The 19,493-nt window shown below is 42.9% G+C and overlaps 1 protein-coding gene across 1 annotated transcript in view; it reads left to right on the forward strand.

Annotated features, from left to right (window-relative positions):
* Positions 1-16,978, forward strand: part of CETN2 (centrin 2) — a 29,318-nt gene extending 12,340 nt beyond the window's left edge. Inside the window, exons 3-5 of the mRNA XM_056537695.1 lie at positions 5,306-5,434; positions 6,936-7,073; positions 16,513-16,978. Of these exons, the coding sequence (XP_056393670.1) occupies positions 5,306-5,434; positions 6,936-7,073; positions 16,513-16,602 (357 nt within the window). The 3' untranslated portion in view covers positions 16,603-16,978. The remainder of the gene's footprint in view (positions 1-5,305; positions 5,435-6,935; positions 7,074-16,512) is intronic.
* The last annotated feature ends 2,515 nt before the right edge of the window (positions 16,979-19,493 follow it).

Below are 19,493 nucleotides of genomic sequence, written 5' to 3' on the forward strand. Positions count from 1 at the left end.
CATATTCGATAAGTTCGCCCAAGCTTTACATTGGATATTAGAACACAGGTTCGAATGCAATCATGTGATACATTATTTGGATGATTTCCTTTTAATTGAGAAAGGCGAAGCACGTCCCAGGGATCTAGGTGTCCTCCTGGCTTCGTTCAGTCAAATGCAAATTCCAGTGTCAGATAGGAAGGTGGAAGGTCCAAGCAAGTCGCTCACGTTCCTCGGCATAGAATTGGACACTCAAGCCATGGAAGCCAGGCTGCCCGTGGATAAATTGTCCCGCATTAGAAAGATCATACACGACACCCTCATGTCACCCAGGGTAACGAAGGTCGAGCTCCAATCACTCCTTGGCATGCTGAACTTTGCGATGCGCATAATGCCACAAGGCAGGTCGTTCGTTTCCAGGTTGTTGGTACTCATGGCTTCGGTCCCTGGTCAGAATGATGTGGTAATATTGGATCAGCATGCCAGGGCAGATTTGCTCATGTGGGAGTCATTTCTCAGAGACTGGAATGGCAGGGCATTTTTTGTTCCTGGCGTTGATAATCTCTCACCGTTGATATTTTCGGACGCTTCGTCCTCCATTGGCTTTGCTGCCGTCTGGGGCAGCAAGTGGATGGCAGGAGAGTGGCCGGCCGAAGTATCTTGGTCTCCCGGGTTCTCCTCTAGCTCAGCATTATTTGAGCTCTATCCAATCGTGGCTGCGGCCAAAGTTTGGGGTCATCTGTGGCACAGGAAGACTGTGATGTTTGTTTCAGACAACGCAGCCACTGTAGAAATTCTGAGTAAAGGCAGGTCCAAGTCAGCCTTGATTATGTCCTTAGTCAGGAGATTAGTATGGTTGTCCCTGCAGCATCACTTCCGGTTCACCAGTTCACATATTCAAGGGGTTAGGAACACGGCCGCAGACGCTTTATCCAGACTGAATTTTCAACTCTTTTTCCAGATCATGCCAGAGGCAGACCCTCAAGGGGCTCCAGTGCCCATGCCTCAAGAACTGATCCTGGACTAACACTCTATTTGGAAGCCGCCAAACATCTCATCATCAAATCATTGGCCCCCAGCACTCTGAAGATGTATAACACAGGCTGGAGCACTTATAACACATTCTGTAACAATTTTCCTGAATAAACTCCGCACTCTATCACTCTCCTACTTGGTTTCATCGGCTTTTGCCACTCTTCTTTGCACCTTGCTCACAACACAATCAGGTCTTACCTTGCCGGGGTTCAGCACCACATCACATTGGCACAACCACAGTTAGCATCTTTGTTCACGTCACACGCTGTCAAAGCCGCACTTAGGGGCGCTCTTAGGTGCGAGGGAGTGAAGACTCCTTCCCGGCAACCTCTGGCGGCCGAACTATTTAGAGATTTAGCCGACATTTTAGATAGATCACCATTTGGCTTCAGAGATAGTCTGTGTCTGAAAGCAGCTTTGTTTTTAGGTTACTACGGGTTCCTCAGACCCGGAGAATTCACTTGTAAGTCAGCTAGTAGCCCTTGCTTGACGTTGGGGCAATTAATACGGAGTTCGGATCACTACAAGCTAGAATTAAACTCTACTAAGACATCCCTACCAGGGCAAGTGGTTACCATCCGATACTTTACAACCGATCACAGATGGTGTCTTTTGACCTCTCGTCCAGGAGCCAGTAGATCGCAGCCGCTGCTGTTGTTTCAAGGGGCTGCTCTCACCACGGCCCAATTCATCAAACACATACGTGCCTTAGTAAGAGGTTTAGGGGGTAATCCGGAAGTCATATCTGGTCACTCCCTTCGTATTGGTGCCGCGTCATCTGCATCACGGCAGGGGGTACCAGCTCACATCATTCGCAAGTTAGGCCGGTGGAAATCCAGCACATATATGCGCTACATACCCAATCCTAAGGCCGAAATGTCGCGTGCTTTTCAGTCCTTGGTACTGTAATGTTGTTTGGTAATAAAGCGCTTTTGTTTCAAATTTTGCAGTTTTGCCCTCTATTTTATTCAGGTACACCTACACGCGGCAGTACATGGCACAACTCAGACTGCCTGTTAGCTAGTTCATCAGGGGATTAGTTTAGGTAGGTACGCTACGCATTGAGTCCCCGAACACAAGTGGGAAGGCCGGCGTAGTTGGCCTGTGTTTGTGTGAGGGGGCGGGGTTACAACTATAAGAACCCGCGGCGTCAGCACATCCCCACGCCGCGGGTTCTTCGCATCCCACCCATGTAATTCCCCCCCCCCATTTTTCTTCTTTTATCCAGTCACGGTTATTAGGTATGCCCTCTATTTTATTCAGGTACACCTACACGCGGCAGTACATGGCACAACTCAGACTGCCTGTTAGCTAGTTCATCAGGGGATTAGTTTAGGTAGGTACGCTACGCATTGAGTCCCTGAACACAAATATATATATATATATATATACACACCGGTATATGAAAAATAGATATATATGCTAATATGCTGCAGAAAAACATTATTTTCCTTATGAGACATATCAGCTTGCTATGAAGACCTTGGTATGAGGCCAGAAGAAACAAGATAAGAAGAGGTTGGAAGTTGGGAGACAATATATTTGAAGAAATATAGGCCCTTATTTACGAAGAGTGTTGTGTAGCTTTCTTTGGAGGCTTTAATTCCCTACAATTTTTCCCCCGGTATTTACTAAGGTTTCCCTACATGTTCCACTTTCCCTACATTTTGCTTTTTTTTTTTTTTACACCTGCTCTGATCTGTCTGGTTTTCCTCAGCTCAAACCACCACATTTTATGTGGAAACCTTAGTAAATATGTTGGGTTTTTGTGAAAATGTCAGGACCACGCCCCTTTCCCCAGCGGCCATGCCCCTTTTTCGGGTTTTCTAAACAAAATGGAGAGTTAGTCGGGTTTTTTTTAATTCTGGCGCAGACAGAATTTCTGGCACATTGCGACAGAATCTGGCGCAAAACTCCAACAAAACGTGTCGGGTTTGCAATAGTAAATGAGGGCCATAGACTGTGAAGAAGGACAGATATTTCCAGAATTTTCTGGTAGAATAGGGGGATGGCAGCATAAGTGAACTATGGCTAAGAAAGAAATTAATGCTTAATATATATACAGACGCAATACTCAAATAACCAATCAAAATATAACATGATGATTTTGACGTGATAACTAACCTCCCCTTTTTGTCAAATGTAAAAACCAATGCACTTCAGTATAATAAAGAGAACTCTTAGGTATAAAACTCCTTAAATTAAGGTGTAAACAAGTCTGGCTTGTGCTCAACTATAAAAGTCCATTGTAAAACCATATATCTGTGGAAAGTTCATAAAATGGCGCTCAACCTTGACATTTTATTAGACTTCTTTTAAAATAGCATGACAGAGACCAAGTAGCAATGAACATTTCATGCCATTAGGTGCTTTGTCAAGCTACAATCACTCCCACAGGTAAGGAGGAAGTTATACACCTGACCTCCTTATCTTGGAATATGCGAGAAAGGTAAATTATGCCCATAATACGCACATATGTAAAAGGTGAAAGGAATAAGAAAATAAATATTAGATAAAAGTAAGCAGCAGAGAGATATTAGACGAAGTAGATGGTAATATATAGAAACTAGATTAAAGAAACACACTGAGATCCTTCGAATCGTTCAGTCCCAGTCTTACTAGGGCTTTGGTTTTTAGAATAATTTAAAGGGGCACTCCACTGCTCAGCGTTTGGAATAAACTGTTCCAGTGTCGGAAGCTTATGAAGTCATAGCCCTGCCCCCTTATGATGTCACGCCTCGCCTCCTCAATGCAAGTCTATGGGAGGGGGCATGACGGCTGTCATGCCCCTCCCATAGACTTGAATTGAGGGGGCGGGGTGTGACATCATGAGGAGGCGGGGCTATGGTGTCACGAGCTCCCGGCTCCAGCATTCGAAAGTTTTGTTCCAAATGCTGAGCAGCGGAGTACTCCTTTAAACTTCACTTCTACTAAGCAAGGTTTTAGGACGATCAATTCCTGGGGGAGTTACGTTTAACGCTTTCATGTCCTGTGAATTGTAAAATGTCCGCATCACCTCCATGGTCGGAGTGGACTTGTTTAATCAAACAAATTTTATGGATCTGATGTACTCTCTAAATTGATTTTGCAGGCGTCTAATGATTGACCCTATAGTCTGTACCCATCTTATCGACAAGGGATTAGTTATGCCCAGTTATCGGTTTATTTGTACTTCAGGGGTAATAAAAAGGAAACAGCACAAGACTGAGTACTAACAAAAGGTGTTTAGAAATGCTAATATGTACTAAACGACATATATAGTAAGAGCTGAGAGGTTCCCTTAAAAATTAAAGAGGCACTGTCATTATGAAAGACTTTTTTATATTTTGTAGTACTACTGATAAGATGACTTTTTTAAATATACATTTATTTAAAAAAAATATCAATTTTACTAAAAAATCCAAAATGAAAATTGCTGCCACTAGGGGTCATCTGTCTTTATGCAGACAGACTACTCTGTATTTTGCAGCATACTGGATACCAGCCGTAAAGTGTGTTGGTATCCAGTATAGGAGATCACCATTGCACCACTGCAGCCTTCAGCTGTTCCTAAGCTACAACTCCCATGATGGGAATTGTAGTTTTGCAACAGCTGGGGGTACAATCTTTGTAAAACTCTGTTTTAGAGCTGTGTGCCTCCAGCTGTGTGCCTCTAGCTCTTGCAAAACTACAAAGAATATGTGGGCATGCTGGGAGTTGTAGTTTTGCACAGTGCTTTATATACACTGCCGCTCCAGCTGCTGCAATGCAAAACTACAACTTCCAGCAAGCTTGAACAGCCAAAGCTTTCTCTGACTCCTGAATGACAAAGAAGCTGATCAGACATTCAGGAGCCTGTGAAAGCTGAATGACACACATAGTGACAGCTATGTTGATTAGCATCTAGCTTTACTAGTAACAGATACAAAATTACTGTGCAGTGATTTGCAGACTGCCAGGCAGCTCAGAGCAGATGAGTCATCACAGTGAGGGAGAGAGATGGACACGCCCCCTCCATAAGGCAAGAAGAAAAAGCAAGTGAGCAACATATAAATGCTATTTTTTAGGGATATATAGGTCCTAGAAATATAAAAATGATCTTTATATGATCAGGATTAGGTACTGAGTAACATATCACTTTTGCACTATATCTAAATATTTTTGCACTATATATATATATATATATATATATATATATATATATATATATATATGTATGTTTTATTTGGTATTAAAAATATAAAATGAAATATAATTAAAAAAAAAAATCACATTCCTATATATCAGTATATGACTTTTTACCCCTTTTCAGGTTGCCATGCGAGCCTTGGGGTTTGAACCTAAGAAGGAGGAGATTAAGAAGATGATCACCGATATTGATAAAGAGGGATCAGGAAAGATCAGCTTCAATGACTTCCTGTCAGCAATGACCCAGAAGATGGTAAGTGCTTAAGACAGTGTTTTCCAACCAGGGTGCCTTCAGCTGTTGCAAAAATACAACTCCCAGACTTCAGCTGTCTGGGCATGCTTGGAGTTGTAGTTTTGCAACAGCTGGAGGCACCCTAGTTGGGAAACACTGATTCAGAAGAATACTGCATTGCATAGGGTAATGGTTCTCAATGCCGGTCCTCAAGTACCACCCCCAACCCCCATCGCTAAACTCACTAACTCAATGACATCCACTCTAAAAATCTGCTCCGTTTTGTCCTGTGTTTGTCTTGAAGCTCACACAGGGATCAAATTGCAAGAAATACAAGTCTATGCAGAGAGGAGGAGGAAGATGGTAGGGTGACTAGCTGTGAACCCACACAAGATGCAGAGAGACATCTCTGCCAGTAAAGATCTCAATCCAGGGCTTTATACACAGTTTAGACTGCTTACTACTGCTTTATCATGTCTTCTATGCTGCTGATGCATTTTAGACATTGTGTATTGTGTAGAGAGACGCAGGATCTCGTCTTCTGTGTATAACAGATACTATATACATTAGGTTTCGCCCACCAGTTCTGAGAGAACTGAAAATTATAGATGACGCCTTCAGCGCAGATATTTGCTAAAAAATATAAATGGTGCTGCTCCTCATGTACACACACAGGACAGCCTATTCTAAAAAGTCACCTGATATGACAGGTACACTTTAAAGGGGTACTCCGGCCCTAAGACATCTTATCCCCTATGCAAAGGATAGGGGATAAGATGTCTGACCGCGGGGGTCCCGCTGTTGGGGACCCCTGCAATCTTGCATTCGGCACCCACCTCTTTGAGCTGCACGCCGCGCTGCAACTCATAAACTGCCGGGTACCGACCACGGGGCCGGATTATCGTGACGTCACGACTCCGCCTCTGTGGGACGTCACACCTCACCCCCCCGCTATGCAAGTCTAAGGGAGGGGGCGTGACGGCGGGACCCACACGGTCAGACATCTTATCCCCTATTCTTTGGATAGGGGATAAGATGTCTTGGGGCCGGAGTACCCCTTTAAATGAAACTGTGGGTAATATTACGGAAGTCTTCAATACATGATCCTCAAAACATGCTGTCATGGTACTAAATATCCCAGCATGTCTTTCTGCAGCAATGAAGATATCACTGTCTAGCCATAATACTATACAACTGGAGAAGCTCCGATTTATGATTCATAGGAAAATGTCTATAAGAGTGTTTTCCGACCAGGGTGCCTCCCGCTGTTGCACAACTACAACTCCCAGCATGCCTGGACAGCCGAAGGCTGTCCAGGCATGCTGGGAGTTGTAGTTGTGCAACAGCTGGAGGCACCCTGGTTGGGAAAAACTAGTCTATATAATGATGTCTGGTTTATTGTGTTTTTCGTATTCACTGCAGATTACACACACATATATATATATATATATATATATATATATATATATATATATAATATGATATAATATAATTTTTTTTATTTTTTATTTTTTTACTCTAGGCCGAAAAAGATTCCAAAGAGGAAATCATGAAGGCTTTCCGGTTATTTGATGACGACGAAACTGGAAAAATCTCTTTTAAAAATCTGAAGCGAGTAGCCAAAGAGCTTGGAGAAAACCTCACGGACGAGGAACTACAGGTCTGGGACCAAATACTATTCCGGTTCTGTGTCTAGGATTTTATGGCCAAAGTAAATGGGATGATTATACTTTAATGAAACAAAAAAAAAAAAAATGTCGAAAAATGTATATCTGTCTTTCCCCATAAGGGTCAAAAGTACATAGGAGCACCATGACAGGGGCCCCAATGTAGTTGTAGGTGCTGAAATTGTAAAAATTTTAGGAATTGAGACTAGAAGTAAACATAATATTGAAGAAGAAATACTCAGACCTCAGGTTAAAAAAAGAACAATTCTGCAGAAGCAGATATTATTGGTTAACTCTCTGTTCCTGTTCTAAAAACCACCAGAATGCATTGCTCACTGCATCACTCAGCTCTTCATTACAATCCTCCCACCCTGCCTACCCCCCTCTCACAGCACCCCTGATAGTTCCCCACGCAGAGCTGCTGCAGAACATCTCATTTCACAGCGGTATCACACAATCAGTGAGGTTGCAGCACCTGCTGTAATCATTGCCTGTCTGTTCCTCTGCCTGTGGCATTGTTTAGCACAATGGTAGCATGTTACAAACGCACCTCATTTTTCCCAAAATTTCCCAATAAAAATATATATGTATATGACAGGGAGATGGTGATGTAGGCTGGAGGGGCTGGTCAGAGTTGATGACATCACTCAGGGGGGGCAGGGCTTGAGCTCAGAGAGAAGATCCAGCTACGCTTCCTGAGACAGCAGAGGATAGTGTGTTGTCTCAGGAGAAATGGAGGAGTCGGGGAGCTGACTACACAACTTCCTGTCAGGCTTGAATTACGCAAAAACATGCTGAAACTATATGTGATATCACTATTATTAGTAAGTTATATATCTGGAGTTTATAGCTTTATTTTAATAACATTTTCTGATACCGGAATACCGCTTTAAATGGGTACTCCAGTGGAAAACTTTTTTATTTTTCATTTTTTTAAATCAACTAGTGCCAGAAAGTTAAACAGATTTGTAAATTACTTCTATTAAACAAATCTTAATCCTTTCAGTACTTTTTAGGGGCTGTATACTACAGAGGAAATGCTTTTCTTTTTGGATTTCTCTTCTGTCACGACCACAGCGTTCTCTGCTGACCTCTGCTGTCCATTTTAGGAACTGTCCAGAGCAGCAGAAAATCCCCATAGCAAACATATGCTCCTCTGGACAGTTCCTAAAATGGGCCGCCGGGGCAGCAGGGAGCACTGGGGTCGTGACAGAAGAGAAATCCGAAAATAAAAGCATTTCTGCTCTGTAGTATACAGCTGCTAGTAAGTACTGGAAGGATTAAGTATTTTTTTTTTTTTTTTATAGAAGTAATTTACAAATCTGTTTAACTTTCTGGTCCCAGTTGAATAAAAAAAAAAAAAAAGTTTTCCACTGGAGTACCCCTTTAAAAGTCCCCAACAGCTGAGATCTACAAACCTAAATGAAAAATATATGGTGCTGCTATGCTGTGATTGTTCTATTCACCCCGCATGCATAATGCAAATAGCAACAAACACCAAAGTGAAGGTAGCTACATTGTGGTGAAACACCTATATATATAGTCCAAATGCAAAAGCTTTGCTGTGGGGCTTCATATATGACCTCCCATTAAAACAGAAAAGCACAAGATTATCATGGAGTCATTTAAATCAAGTTTAAAACATAATAATGTTTATTAATTCAATTAAAAATACATAGTAAAATACAAAGCGAGAAGTTTCCACTGGGGGAGATTAACGAAGGGGCGACACTACCTGCTTATGCATGTAAACAATATGATTCTAATAAATAAAGTGCATGAAATGCCCAGTCTTTAAAGTGCATAGCTTGGGGATTAAAGGGGTATTCCGGGCAAAAACATTTTATCCCCTATCCAAAGGATAGGGGATAAGATGTCTGATCGCGGGGGCCCGCCAATGGGACACCCTGCGATCTCCCTGCAGCACCCGCATTCTATGCGGGAGCTGCGTATCCAGTTTCCTGGACTGGGGACATGACTTTGCGCCACGCCCCCTCCATTCATGTCTATGGGAGGGGGCGTGACGCAGCTCCCGCATATAATGTGATCAGACATCTTATCCCCTATCCTTTGGATAGGGGATAAAATGTTTTTGCCCGGAATACCCCTTTAATCCCCAAGCTATGCACTTTAAAGACTGGGCATTTCATGCACTTTATTTATTAGAATCATATTGTTTACATGCATAAGCAGGTAGTGTCGCCCCTTTGTTTAGTCTCCCCCAGTGGAAACTTCTCCCTTTTCTCTTACTTGTTTTTATCTTTGTGCCATGTGTATTTTTAATTGAATTAATGAGCATTATTATGTTTTAAACTGCAGAGTTGGAAAGGGTGCAGAGACGCACGACTAAACTAATATGGGGCATGGAACATCTTAGCTATGAGGAGCGATTAAAGGAGTTACAATTGTTTAGTCTTGAGAAGAGACGTTTAAGGGGGGATATGATAAATGTATATAAGTATATTAATGGCCCATACAAAAAATATGGAGAAAAACTGTTCCAGGTTAAACCCCCCCAAAGGACGAGGGGGCACTCCCTCCGTCTGGAGAAGAAAAGGTTTAGTCTCAAGGGGCGACACGCCTTCTTTACCGTGAGAACTGTGAACTTATGGAACGGTCTACCTCAGGAACTGGTCACAGCAGGAACAATTAACAGCTTTAAAACAGGATTAGATACATTCCTGGAACAAAATAAGATTAATGCTTATGAAGAAATATAAAATCCCATCCCTTCCCCAATATCGCGCCACACCCCTACCCCTTAATTCCCTGGTTGGACTTGATGGACATATGTCTTTTTTCGACCGTACTAACTATGTAACTATGACTCCATGATAATCTTGTGCTTTTCTATTCTCCCCACATGGTAGAATCCAAACAGTGGGTAAGGACCCCCTCCATGCCTGTTTCTTACTGTCACTAGTGTTGCACTGCCGGTAACCATGTTTTGTGGGTAATACTGTCCTGCACATATTGTAGATTGTTGTACTGCTGCTTACTGTATTTTGACTCCCCGATCCGCACTAATTCTCATTCTTTTTTAAGTATTTTCTGATGTGCCTCTGAACATCAGGAATGTAAGGGGCCCCTCATTTCTTGGCACTCATTAAAGGGGTATTCAATAGGACAGTGTTTCTTAACCCCTTCCCGCTATAGCATGTATACATACGTCCCAGCACCCGACACATTTGCGCGCTGGGACATATGCATATGTCCTAGACATCTGCCGCGGGTAGCGCCAGGAGATCGGCAGCGGGACCCAGCTATCAATCACATACGATTGTGGGTCGTCGTTGGTTGCTATAGCGGCAGGAGGTCAGATCATGACCTCATGTCTGCCTGCTACGGAAGCCTGTGAGAACATAAAAAGCTATATAAAATGGGCATAATCGTACTGACCCACAGAATAAATATAACATCACTTTTACCGCACAGTGTACACCATAAAAAAAAAAAAAAATTCCAGTTTTTCACAATATTTTGGAGTAAAAAATAAAAAAAATGCTGCATGTGTCAACAAAAATGCACCACTTATATAAAGTACAATATGTCACGAAAAACAATATCAGAATCGCTCCGCTCAGAAAAAGCGTTCTAAAGTTATTACCATTTAAAGAGATACATGTCAAATAAAATAAAATAGAGCCTGGTCATTAAGGTAAAAAATTGGTCCGTCTTTAAGGAGTTAACCAGGGTGCCTCCAGCTGTTGCAAAACTACAAAGGGGCCCCTCATTTCTTCGCACTCATTTGAAGGGGTATTCCCTCTAGGACAGTGTTTCCCAACCCGCGTTCCTCTAGCTGTTGCCAAACTACAACCCCCAGCATGCTGAGAGTTGTAGTTTTGCAACAGCTGGAGGCACCCTGGTTGGGAAACACTGCTATAGGATATGCAATCCATTTATAACTGCTGGGGATCTGACCTCTGGGACCCCCACTAATGCTGGGACTGAAGAAAACCAGAACTGACTTAGCTCTGTATCCTCTCAGCGGTGCTTCTGGCCATCCAGCAGTGTAGGAAACTCCATCCGGACTTATTCAGTTGAATAGAGATAGACTTCATTCCCCTGCTTCGCTGGTTGGCCGGGAGTACCACTACTGCTGTGCAGGAAAAGGGGTACTCCGGGGGAAAACTTCTTTTTATTTTTATTTTATTTTTTATTAACTGGTGCCAGAAAGTCAAACAGATTTGTAAATGGCTTCTATTTAAAAATCTTTACCCTTCCAGTACTTTTTTTGCAGCTGTATGCTACAGAGGAAATTCATTTTTTTATTTTTTATTTCTTTTTTGTCTTGTCCACAGTGCTCTCTGCTGAGCTGACACCTCTGTCCGTGTCAAAACAGCATAGGTTTGCTATGGGGATTTTCTCCTGCTGTTGACAGTTCCTGATACGGGCATCAGGTGTCAACAGAGAGCACTGTGGACAAGACAAAAAGAAAAAAATTTTCTCTGTAGCAAACAGCTGCTAAAAAGTACTGGAAGGATAAAGATTTTTTAATAGAAGTCCTTTACAAATCTGTTTAACTTTCTGGCACCAGTTGATTAAAAAAAAAAAAAAAATGTTTTCCACCTTTAACTCCTTCAGGACGAAGGGCGTACCTGTATGCCCCTCACCCGGTCCCGGTGTTTAAAACTGGGTCACACCGGGTTGGTCCCAGCTATCGTTAGGACCCTGGACCAATAGCGTGTGCGCCACCGATCGTTGTGCCGCGCGCTATTAACCCTTTAGACGCGGCGATCAAAGTTGATCGCCGCGTCTAAAAATGAAAGTAAACGCTTCCCGGCAGCTCAGTCGGGATGATCGGGACTATTGCGATAAAATCGCTATGTCCCGATCAGCTAGGACACGAGCGGAGGTCTCCTTACCTTGCTCCATCTTGTCCGATCGGCGTTTGATTGCTCCAAGCCTGAGCTACAAGCTTGAGCAATTGAGCCCCCATCTTGCTGATCCATGCAAAGCTACGGCTTTGCAGGGATCAGTGTAATAGATCAGTGTGTGCAGTGTTATAGGTCCCTATGGGAGCTATAACACTGCAAAAAAAAAGTGAGAAAAAAAATTAACAAAGGTCATTTAACCCCTTCCCTAATAAAAGTTTGAATCACCCCCTTTTCCCATAAAAAAAAAAAAACTGTAAATAAAAATAAACATATGTGGTATCGGCGCGTGCGGAAATGTCCGAATTATAAAAATATATTGTTAATTAAACTGCACGGTCAATGGCGTACGCGCAAAAAAATTCCAAAATAGCGTATTTTTGTTCACTTATTACATAATGAAAAAATAAATAAAAAACGATCAAAAAGTCCGATCAATACAAAAATGGTACCGATAAAAACTTCAGAACACGGGGCTAAAAATTAGTCCTCATACTGCCCCATTCTTATAGTTATAGTCTAAAAGTTATAGGGGTCAGAAGATGAGAATTTTTAACGTATACATTTTCCTGCATTTAGTTATGATTTTTTTCCGAAGTACGACAAAATCCAACCTGTATAAGTAGGATATCATTTTAATTGTATGGACCTACAGAATAAAGATAAGGTGTCACTTTTACCGAAAAATGTACTGTGTAGAAATGGAAGCCCCCAAAAGTTACAAAATGAAATTTTTTCTTCAATTTTGTCGCACAATGAATTCTTTTCCGTTTCACCATGGATTTTTTGGTAAAATGACTGACGTCATTACAAAATAGAATTGGTGGCACAAAAAATAAGCCATAATATGGAATTTTATGTGCAAAATTGAAAACGTTATGATTTTTAGAAGGTGATGAGGAAAAAATGAAAATGCAAAAACGGAAAAACGCTGAGTCCTTAAGGGGTTAAGAACCAGAGGTCCCTTTAAAGTGCAACTGTCATGAAATCTGGGTACAATAACGTGCACACAGCCTTTGTACTGTGTGCAGGTGGTGTGTATAGAAATGTTTTTACCTAATATTTGCAGGCTTTCATGACACCAAAAAATGCTTTTGATCAAAGCCACTGACTGTCGGATAGGCGTGGCACGAGGTGAGCAATGCCCCGCCGCCGCCACGCCCTGTATGTCAGCGCTGGGACCGCTGTGTGATTGACACACAGGTCCCAGCGCATGCGCCATTCAGCTCACTTTTTTTGGCTGATTATTATACTCGTGCCCGTTATCTTCTCCTCCTCTCTGGTGGAGACGCGCGCACAAGCAGGACAGTTCCCGATACTAGGGGCAGAGAGGAAGCGCGCTCTCTTCACCTAGCACTGCGCAGGTGCACTGAGGAGGAAGACAGCAGCGGGAGCGAGCGCTTGCCTAGATGACACGGGGCACACGTTAGATGAGCTGAGGGTTGCATGCGCTGGGACCTGTATGTCAATCACACAGCGGTCCCAGCGCTGACATACAGGGGGTGGGCGTGGTGGCGGTGGGGCATCGCGTACCTCGCGGCACATCTATCCGACCGTCAGTGGCTTTGAGGTTTTGGGGTGATGAAAGCCTGCAAATATTAGGTAAAAACATTGCTATACCCACCACCTGCACACAGTACAAATGTTATTGCCCCCAGATTTCATGACAGTTGCGCTTTAATGCAGAAATGTATCACTGTAGACTGTTTCCTACATACAGGTTGCACTTTTGCATTGTAGATTGGTATCTGATGCTTCATGGCTTTCAAGAAAAAAGTCAGTAGAGGGCGCTGGCGTGCAATATTTGGGTATGAGAAACTCACACTGCCAAATTACACGACTAGGTTTGAAATATTTATCAACGAGATTATGGCTGGATTTTAACAAAATTGTAATTGAAGATGTTTTCCCATAAACAGAGTTTGTGATAACATTACTGGGGGCCCACAATCCCTAGCATCAAGATCCCGAGCGTCCGAGATCACTGCATGTCTGTGGGAAGGATTTGTATGGAGGGGGAGAAAGAACAGGGAGTAGTAACCATGGGACCCCCAAAGATCTAACATTTATAACCTCTGCTCTGGATAGGTAATACATGTTGCTTGTGTAGTAGTTTAAAGGGGTTCTCATTTTGGACAATCCATACTTGTTAGAAGGGTCCATTGACATTAGGTAGATCACATAGTATCTTCCTGCTAAGACCCCAGTGATCAGCTTTAATCTGTCGGGGAAAACTGGTACACACGGTACACTGCGTAGTGGCGCCACCTCTGTCTGTGTCAGGAACTGTCCGGAGCAGGTTAAGTTTGCTATGGGGATTTGCTCCTGCTCTGGGCAGTTCCTGACATGGACAGAGGTGTCAGCAGAGAGCACTGTGGTCAGACTGGAAAGACTACACAACTTCCTCTGTAGCATACAGCAGCTGATAAGTACTGGAAGACTTAAAGGACAACTGTAGTGCAAGACTTTTATATTTTCCTGTGCCCGGGCCTCAAAAATAAACAAAATAAACTTTAACATACCCTCCTACGTGCCCCCATTGGTCCGGCACAGGCCTCACGGTCCAGCAGTGCTAACCTCATTCAACTGCGAATATATAAAAGTCTTGCACTACAGCTTTCCTTTAAAGGGGTACTCCGGTGGAAATTTTTTTTTTGTTTTAAATCAACTGGTGCCTGAAAGTTAAACAGATTTGTAAATTACTTCTATTAAAAAATCTTAACCCTTCCAGTACGTATCAGCTGCTGTATGCTCCACAGGAAGTTCTATTCTTTTTGAATTTCCTTTCTGTTTGACCACAGTGCTCTCTGCTGACACCTCTGTCCATGTCAGGAACTGTCCAGAGCAGGATAGATTTGCTATGGGGATTTGCTCCTACTCTGGACAGTTCTTAAAATGGACAGAGGTGTCAGCAGAGAGCCTTGTGGTCTGATAGAAAGGGAATTAAAAAGAAGAGAAGTTCCTGTGGAGCATACAGCAGCTGATAAGTACGGGAAGGATTAAGATTTTTTAACAGAAGTCATTTACAAATCTGTTTAATTTTCTGGCACCAGTTGACTGGAAAACATATTTTTTCCTTGGAGTGCCCCTTTAATTTAAATGACAGTGACACTATAAAGCCGTGACTGTCCACAGAGCTGTGTGTCAATGGCATACATCTCTGTAATACATCATAAGATATTGTTTAATCCCTGATGTATACGCCCTGCCAGGGGGATGTCATAGAAGGGGCTCTGTTGTAAAGGACTGGTCTGGGTTGGCCCGGCACATATGTGTATAAGATCATATTTAAAGGAAAACTGTCAGATATTTTCTCCCGCACTATTCACAGGTACTGGTGGATAGTGCGGGAGACACTGATTCCTATGATCCCTACCTTGTCTGGATCCGCCCGGCCGTTCGCCCGCAATTGTAGTTTTAGTCTATGTGTATATCTTGCTGTAACTGGCATGGGGCGGGGCTTCTGCAGGTTAACTGGCACTGACGTCAGCGCCGCTTATGAATATTCATCCCCCATCCCTCCAGTTAGGAGCGGCGAAGACAGGGAGAACTGGAGGGAGGGGGGATGAATATTCATAAGTGGCGCTGACGTCAGTGCCAGTTAACCTGCAGAAGCCCCGCCCCATGCCAGTTACAGCAAGATATACACATAGACTAAAACTACAATTGCGGGCGAACGGCCGGGCGGATCCAGACAAGGTAGGGCTCATAGGAATCAGTGTCTCCCGCACTATCCACCAGTACCTGTGGATAGTGCGGGAGAAAATATCTGACAGTTTTCCTTTAAAACTACGCTGCAGACGGCCACACTACTAGTCCCAGTGGAATCAGTGGGGATCTGGCATGAGTTTGAGCCGGTATACGTTGGCATAGTGTTCTGCTGGTTTGACAACGTATAATGCAGTCGTGGTGAACTGTCCCTTATACAGATTGACCTTTTGATGACAATGGCTGCCCCATGTAATACCCCAGCAATAACAGTATATGGGGACCCCTGAAAAAGTGATTTGTCCATATATCTACAGCAGTGTTTCCCAACCAGGGTGCCTCCAGCTGTTGCAAAACTACAACTCCTTATATCTACAGCTGTGTCTCCCAACCAGGGTGCCTCCAGCTGTTGCAAAACTACAACTCCTTTATAGCCTTATATCTACAGCAGTGATATATCCTTATATCTACAGCAGTGTCTCCCAACCAGGGTGCCTCCAGCTGTTTCAAAACTACAATTCTTACAGCAGTGATACATCCTTATATCTACAGCAGTGTCTCCCAACCAGGGTGCCTCCAGCTGTTGCAAAACTACAACTCCTTATATCCTTATGTCTACAGCAGTGATATATCCTTATATCTACAGCAGTGTTTCCCAACCAGAGTGCCTCCAACTGTTTCAAAACTACAACTCCCAGCATGCCCGGACAGCCTTTGGCTGTCCGGGCATGCTGGGAGTTGAAGTTTTGAAACAGCTGGAGGCACTCTGGTTGGAAAACACTGATCTACAGAAGATCTGAACATCACTGTTTCTTAGCATTCAATCTCTCGCCTGCTTTTATCTTTCCAGGAGATGATTGATGAAGCGGACAGGGACGGAGACGGGGAAGTGAACGAGCAGGAGTTCCTTAGAATAATGAAGAAAACCAGCCTGTACTGAACGCTCTGCTGGGCATTCTGGTCCTTCCTGGGGGAACAGCATTGTTCGTCTCGTCTCCTTAAGGAACTGACAAAACCCTTATAACTCCAGAAAGCACAAATGTGTCATTGACCCACGTCTCCTCCTTCACCAGTACTGGGTAATGGAGATGTCTTAAGAAAAGCCACACAATGGGCCAACCAGACTGTATTAGGCAGCCCTTTGTTTTTACTGTGTATAGGAAAAGGAAAGCCGTGCCTATATCGTCTACCTGGGGTTGGAAACGGGCAAGGGAAGCCGATGTGTTGTAAAATGTGTTCAGTCCTTGGTGACATTGACCAGTTAAAGAGATACTGATGACCCTTGTCAGCATTTTATTACAGGTTGTTGAACCAAATATTCACTATAGTGTGTTTTTATTTTTCCATGTCTGTTTTATATGTATAAAATATATATCATATATATATACACAGTACAGACCAAAAGTTTGGACACACCTTCTCATTCAGAGTTTTCTGTATTTTCATGACTATGAAAATTGTAGATTCACACTGAAGGCATCAAAACTATGAATAAACACATGTGGAATTATAGACATAACAAAAAAGTGTGAAATAACTGAAAATCTGTCATATTCTAGGTTCTTCCTTTAGCTTTGATTACTGCTTTGCACACTCTTGGCATTCTCTTGTTGAGCTTCAAGAGGTAGTCACCTGAAATGGTTTTCACTTCACAGGTGTGCTGGTGTGGAGGAGGAGGTGTGATGGTGTGGGGGAGGAGGTGTGATGGTGTGGAGGAGGAGGTGTGATGGTGTGGGGGGCTTTGCTGGTGACACTGTTGGAGATGTATTCAAAATTGAAGGCATACTGAACCAACATGGCTACCACAGCATCTTGCAGCGGCTGCTATTCCATCCGGTTTGCGTTTAGTTGGACCATCATTTATTTTTCAACAGGACAATGACCCCAAACACACCTCCAAGCTGTGTAAGGGCTATTTGACCAAGAAGGAGAGTGATGGGTGCTGCGCCAGATGACCTGGCCTCCACAGTCACCGGACCTGAACCCAATCCAGATGGTTTGGGGTGAGCTGGACCGCAGATTGAAGGCAAAAAGGGCCAACAAGTGCTAAGCATCTCTGGGAACTCCTTCAAGACTGTTGGAAGACCATTTCAGGTGACTACAGCTCATCAAGAGAATGAGGGTGCAAAGCAGTAATCAAAGCAAAAGGAAGAACCTAGAATATGACATATTTTCAGTTGTTTCACACTTTTTTGTTAGGTCTATAATTCCACATGTGTTAATTCATAGTTTTGATGCCTTCAGTGTGAATCTACAATATTCATAGTCATGAAAATAAAGAAAACACTGAATGAGAAGGTGTGTCCAAACTTTTGGTCTGTACTGTGTATATATATATATATATATATATATATATATATATATATATATATGCATGCGCAGTGCAAATTTTAAGACCGGTGGACTCCCACCTGTGGCTGTCCATCTGATGCCAAACTACAACTCTCAACATGGTGGAGAGCTACAGGGTGGAGATCACTGGTTTAGACTTAAAGAGGTACTCCGGTGGAAAACAAATCAACTGGTGCCAGAAAGTTAAACAGATTTGTAAATTACTTCTATTAAAAAATCTTAATCCTTCTAGTAGTTATCAGCTGCTGTATACTACACAGGAAGTTCTTTTATTTTTGAAATTTCTTTTCTCTCTGACCACAGTGCTCTCTGCTGATACCTCTGTTCATGTCAGGAAGTGTCCAGAGTAGGACAGGTTTGCTATGGGGATTTGCTCCTGCTCTGGACAGTTCCTGATACGGACAGAGGTGTCAGCAGAGAGCACTGTGGTTAGACAGAAAGGAAATTCAAAAATAAAATAACTTCCTCTGTAGTATACAGCAGCTAATAAGTACTGGAAGGATTAAGATTTTTAAATAGAAGTAATTTACAAATCTGTTTAACTTTCTGGCACCAGATGATTTTAAAAAATAGTTTTTCAACGGAGTACCCTTTAAATAGATATCTAAATAGATAATATAGTGTAAAATGCGGCAGACATGCTTCATATGTGATTTGCTCAAAATGAGAAATTCCTGGATATCCCTATTTTTCTTTTTCCATAATTACTATTTGCCACTTATCAATTTACCCCCTATTGATCTGGAGGACCAGGGCAGAGTTGGCTGCTCATGTATGGTCTCCATTGAAGTCCTAAAGAGGTACTTTTTTTTATATATAAAAATGCCCAGCAAAAAAATTAAATGTACTTACCATCCATGCTCCCCCCTGTATCGTTTCTCCCGGTCTCCACATCTGGTGCTGGGGTTCAATACATCTCATTGTGGCTCAGCCAATCACTGAGGTGGGACACAGCTGCAGCCAGTGATTGGCTGAGTGGCACTGTGACTTATGGACCTCGGGCACCAACAAATGCAGAGATAACAGAAGCTGCAGTGGAGGTAAGTTAATTTTTTTTTTTTTTGTTTAAGTAGGCACTCTGGGCATCTTTATAGAAAAAATGTTTTGCATAAGTGGGGGGGCACACACATTAGATATGTGCAAGCTGAACCCTGATTTTGACTGCATCAGCCATTCATCTCATGTATAAGGGGCCTCTCAACTCTCCCCTAATATCTGAAGGATCAGACATGTTGGATTTCAAATGCCTGATCCGTTTTCTGTGAAATAAGCTGCCACTTTAGCTGTCTGGCAGTGGCTTTCTCTCTTCTCTTTATATCCATATCCAGAACACCTGCATGCTCAGCTGAGCTGACCATGCATAGGTAGGGGGGAATAGGAGTACTGCAGCCTAACACAACTTATGCTTTAAAGAAGAGAAGAGGAGGCACTTGCATTGCTGCCAACGTGAAGTTTATTCCATGCGGTCAGAGATACAAC

The sequence above is a fragment of the Hyla sarda genome, chromosome 9, assembly GCF_029499605.1.
Source record: "Hyla sarda isolate aHylSar1 chromosome 9, aHylSar1.hap1, whole genome shotgun sequence".
Classification (NCBI taxonomy): Eukaryota; Metazoa; Chordata; class Amphibia; order Anura; family Hylidae; genus Hyla; species Hyla sarda.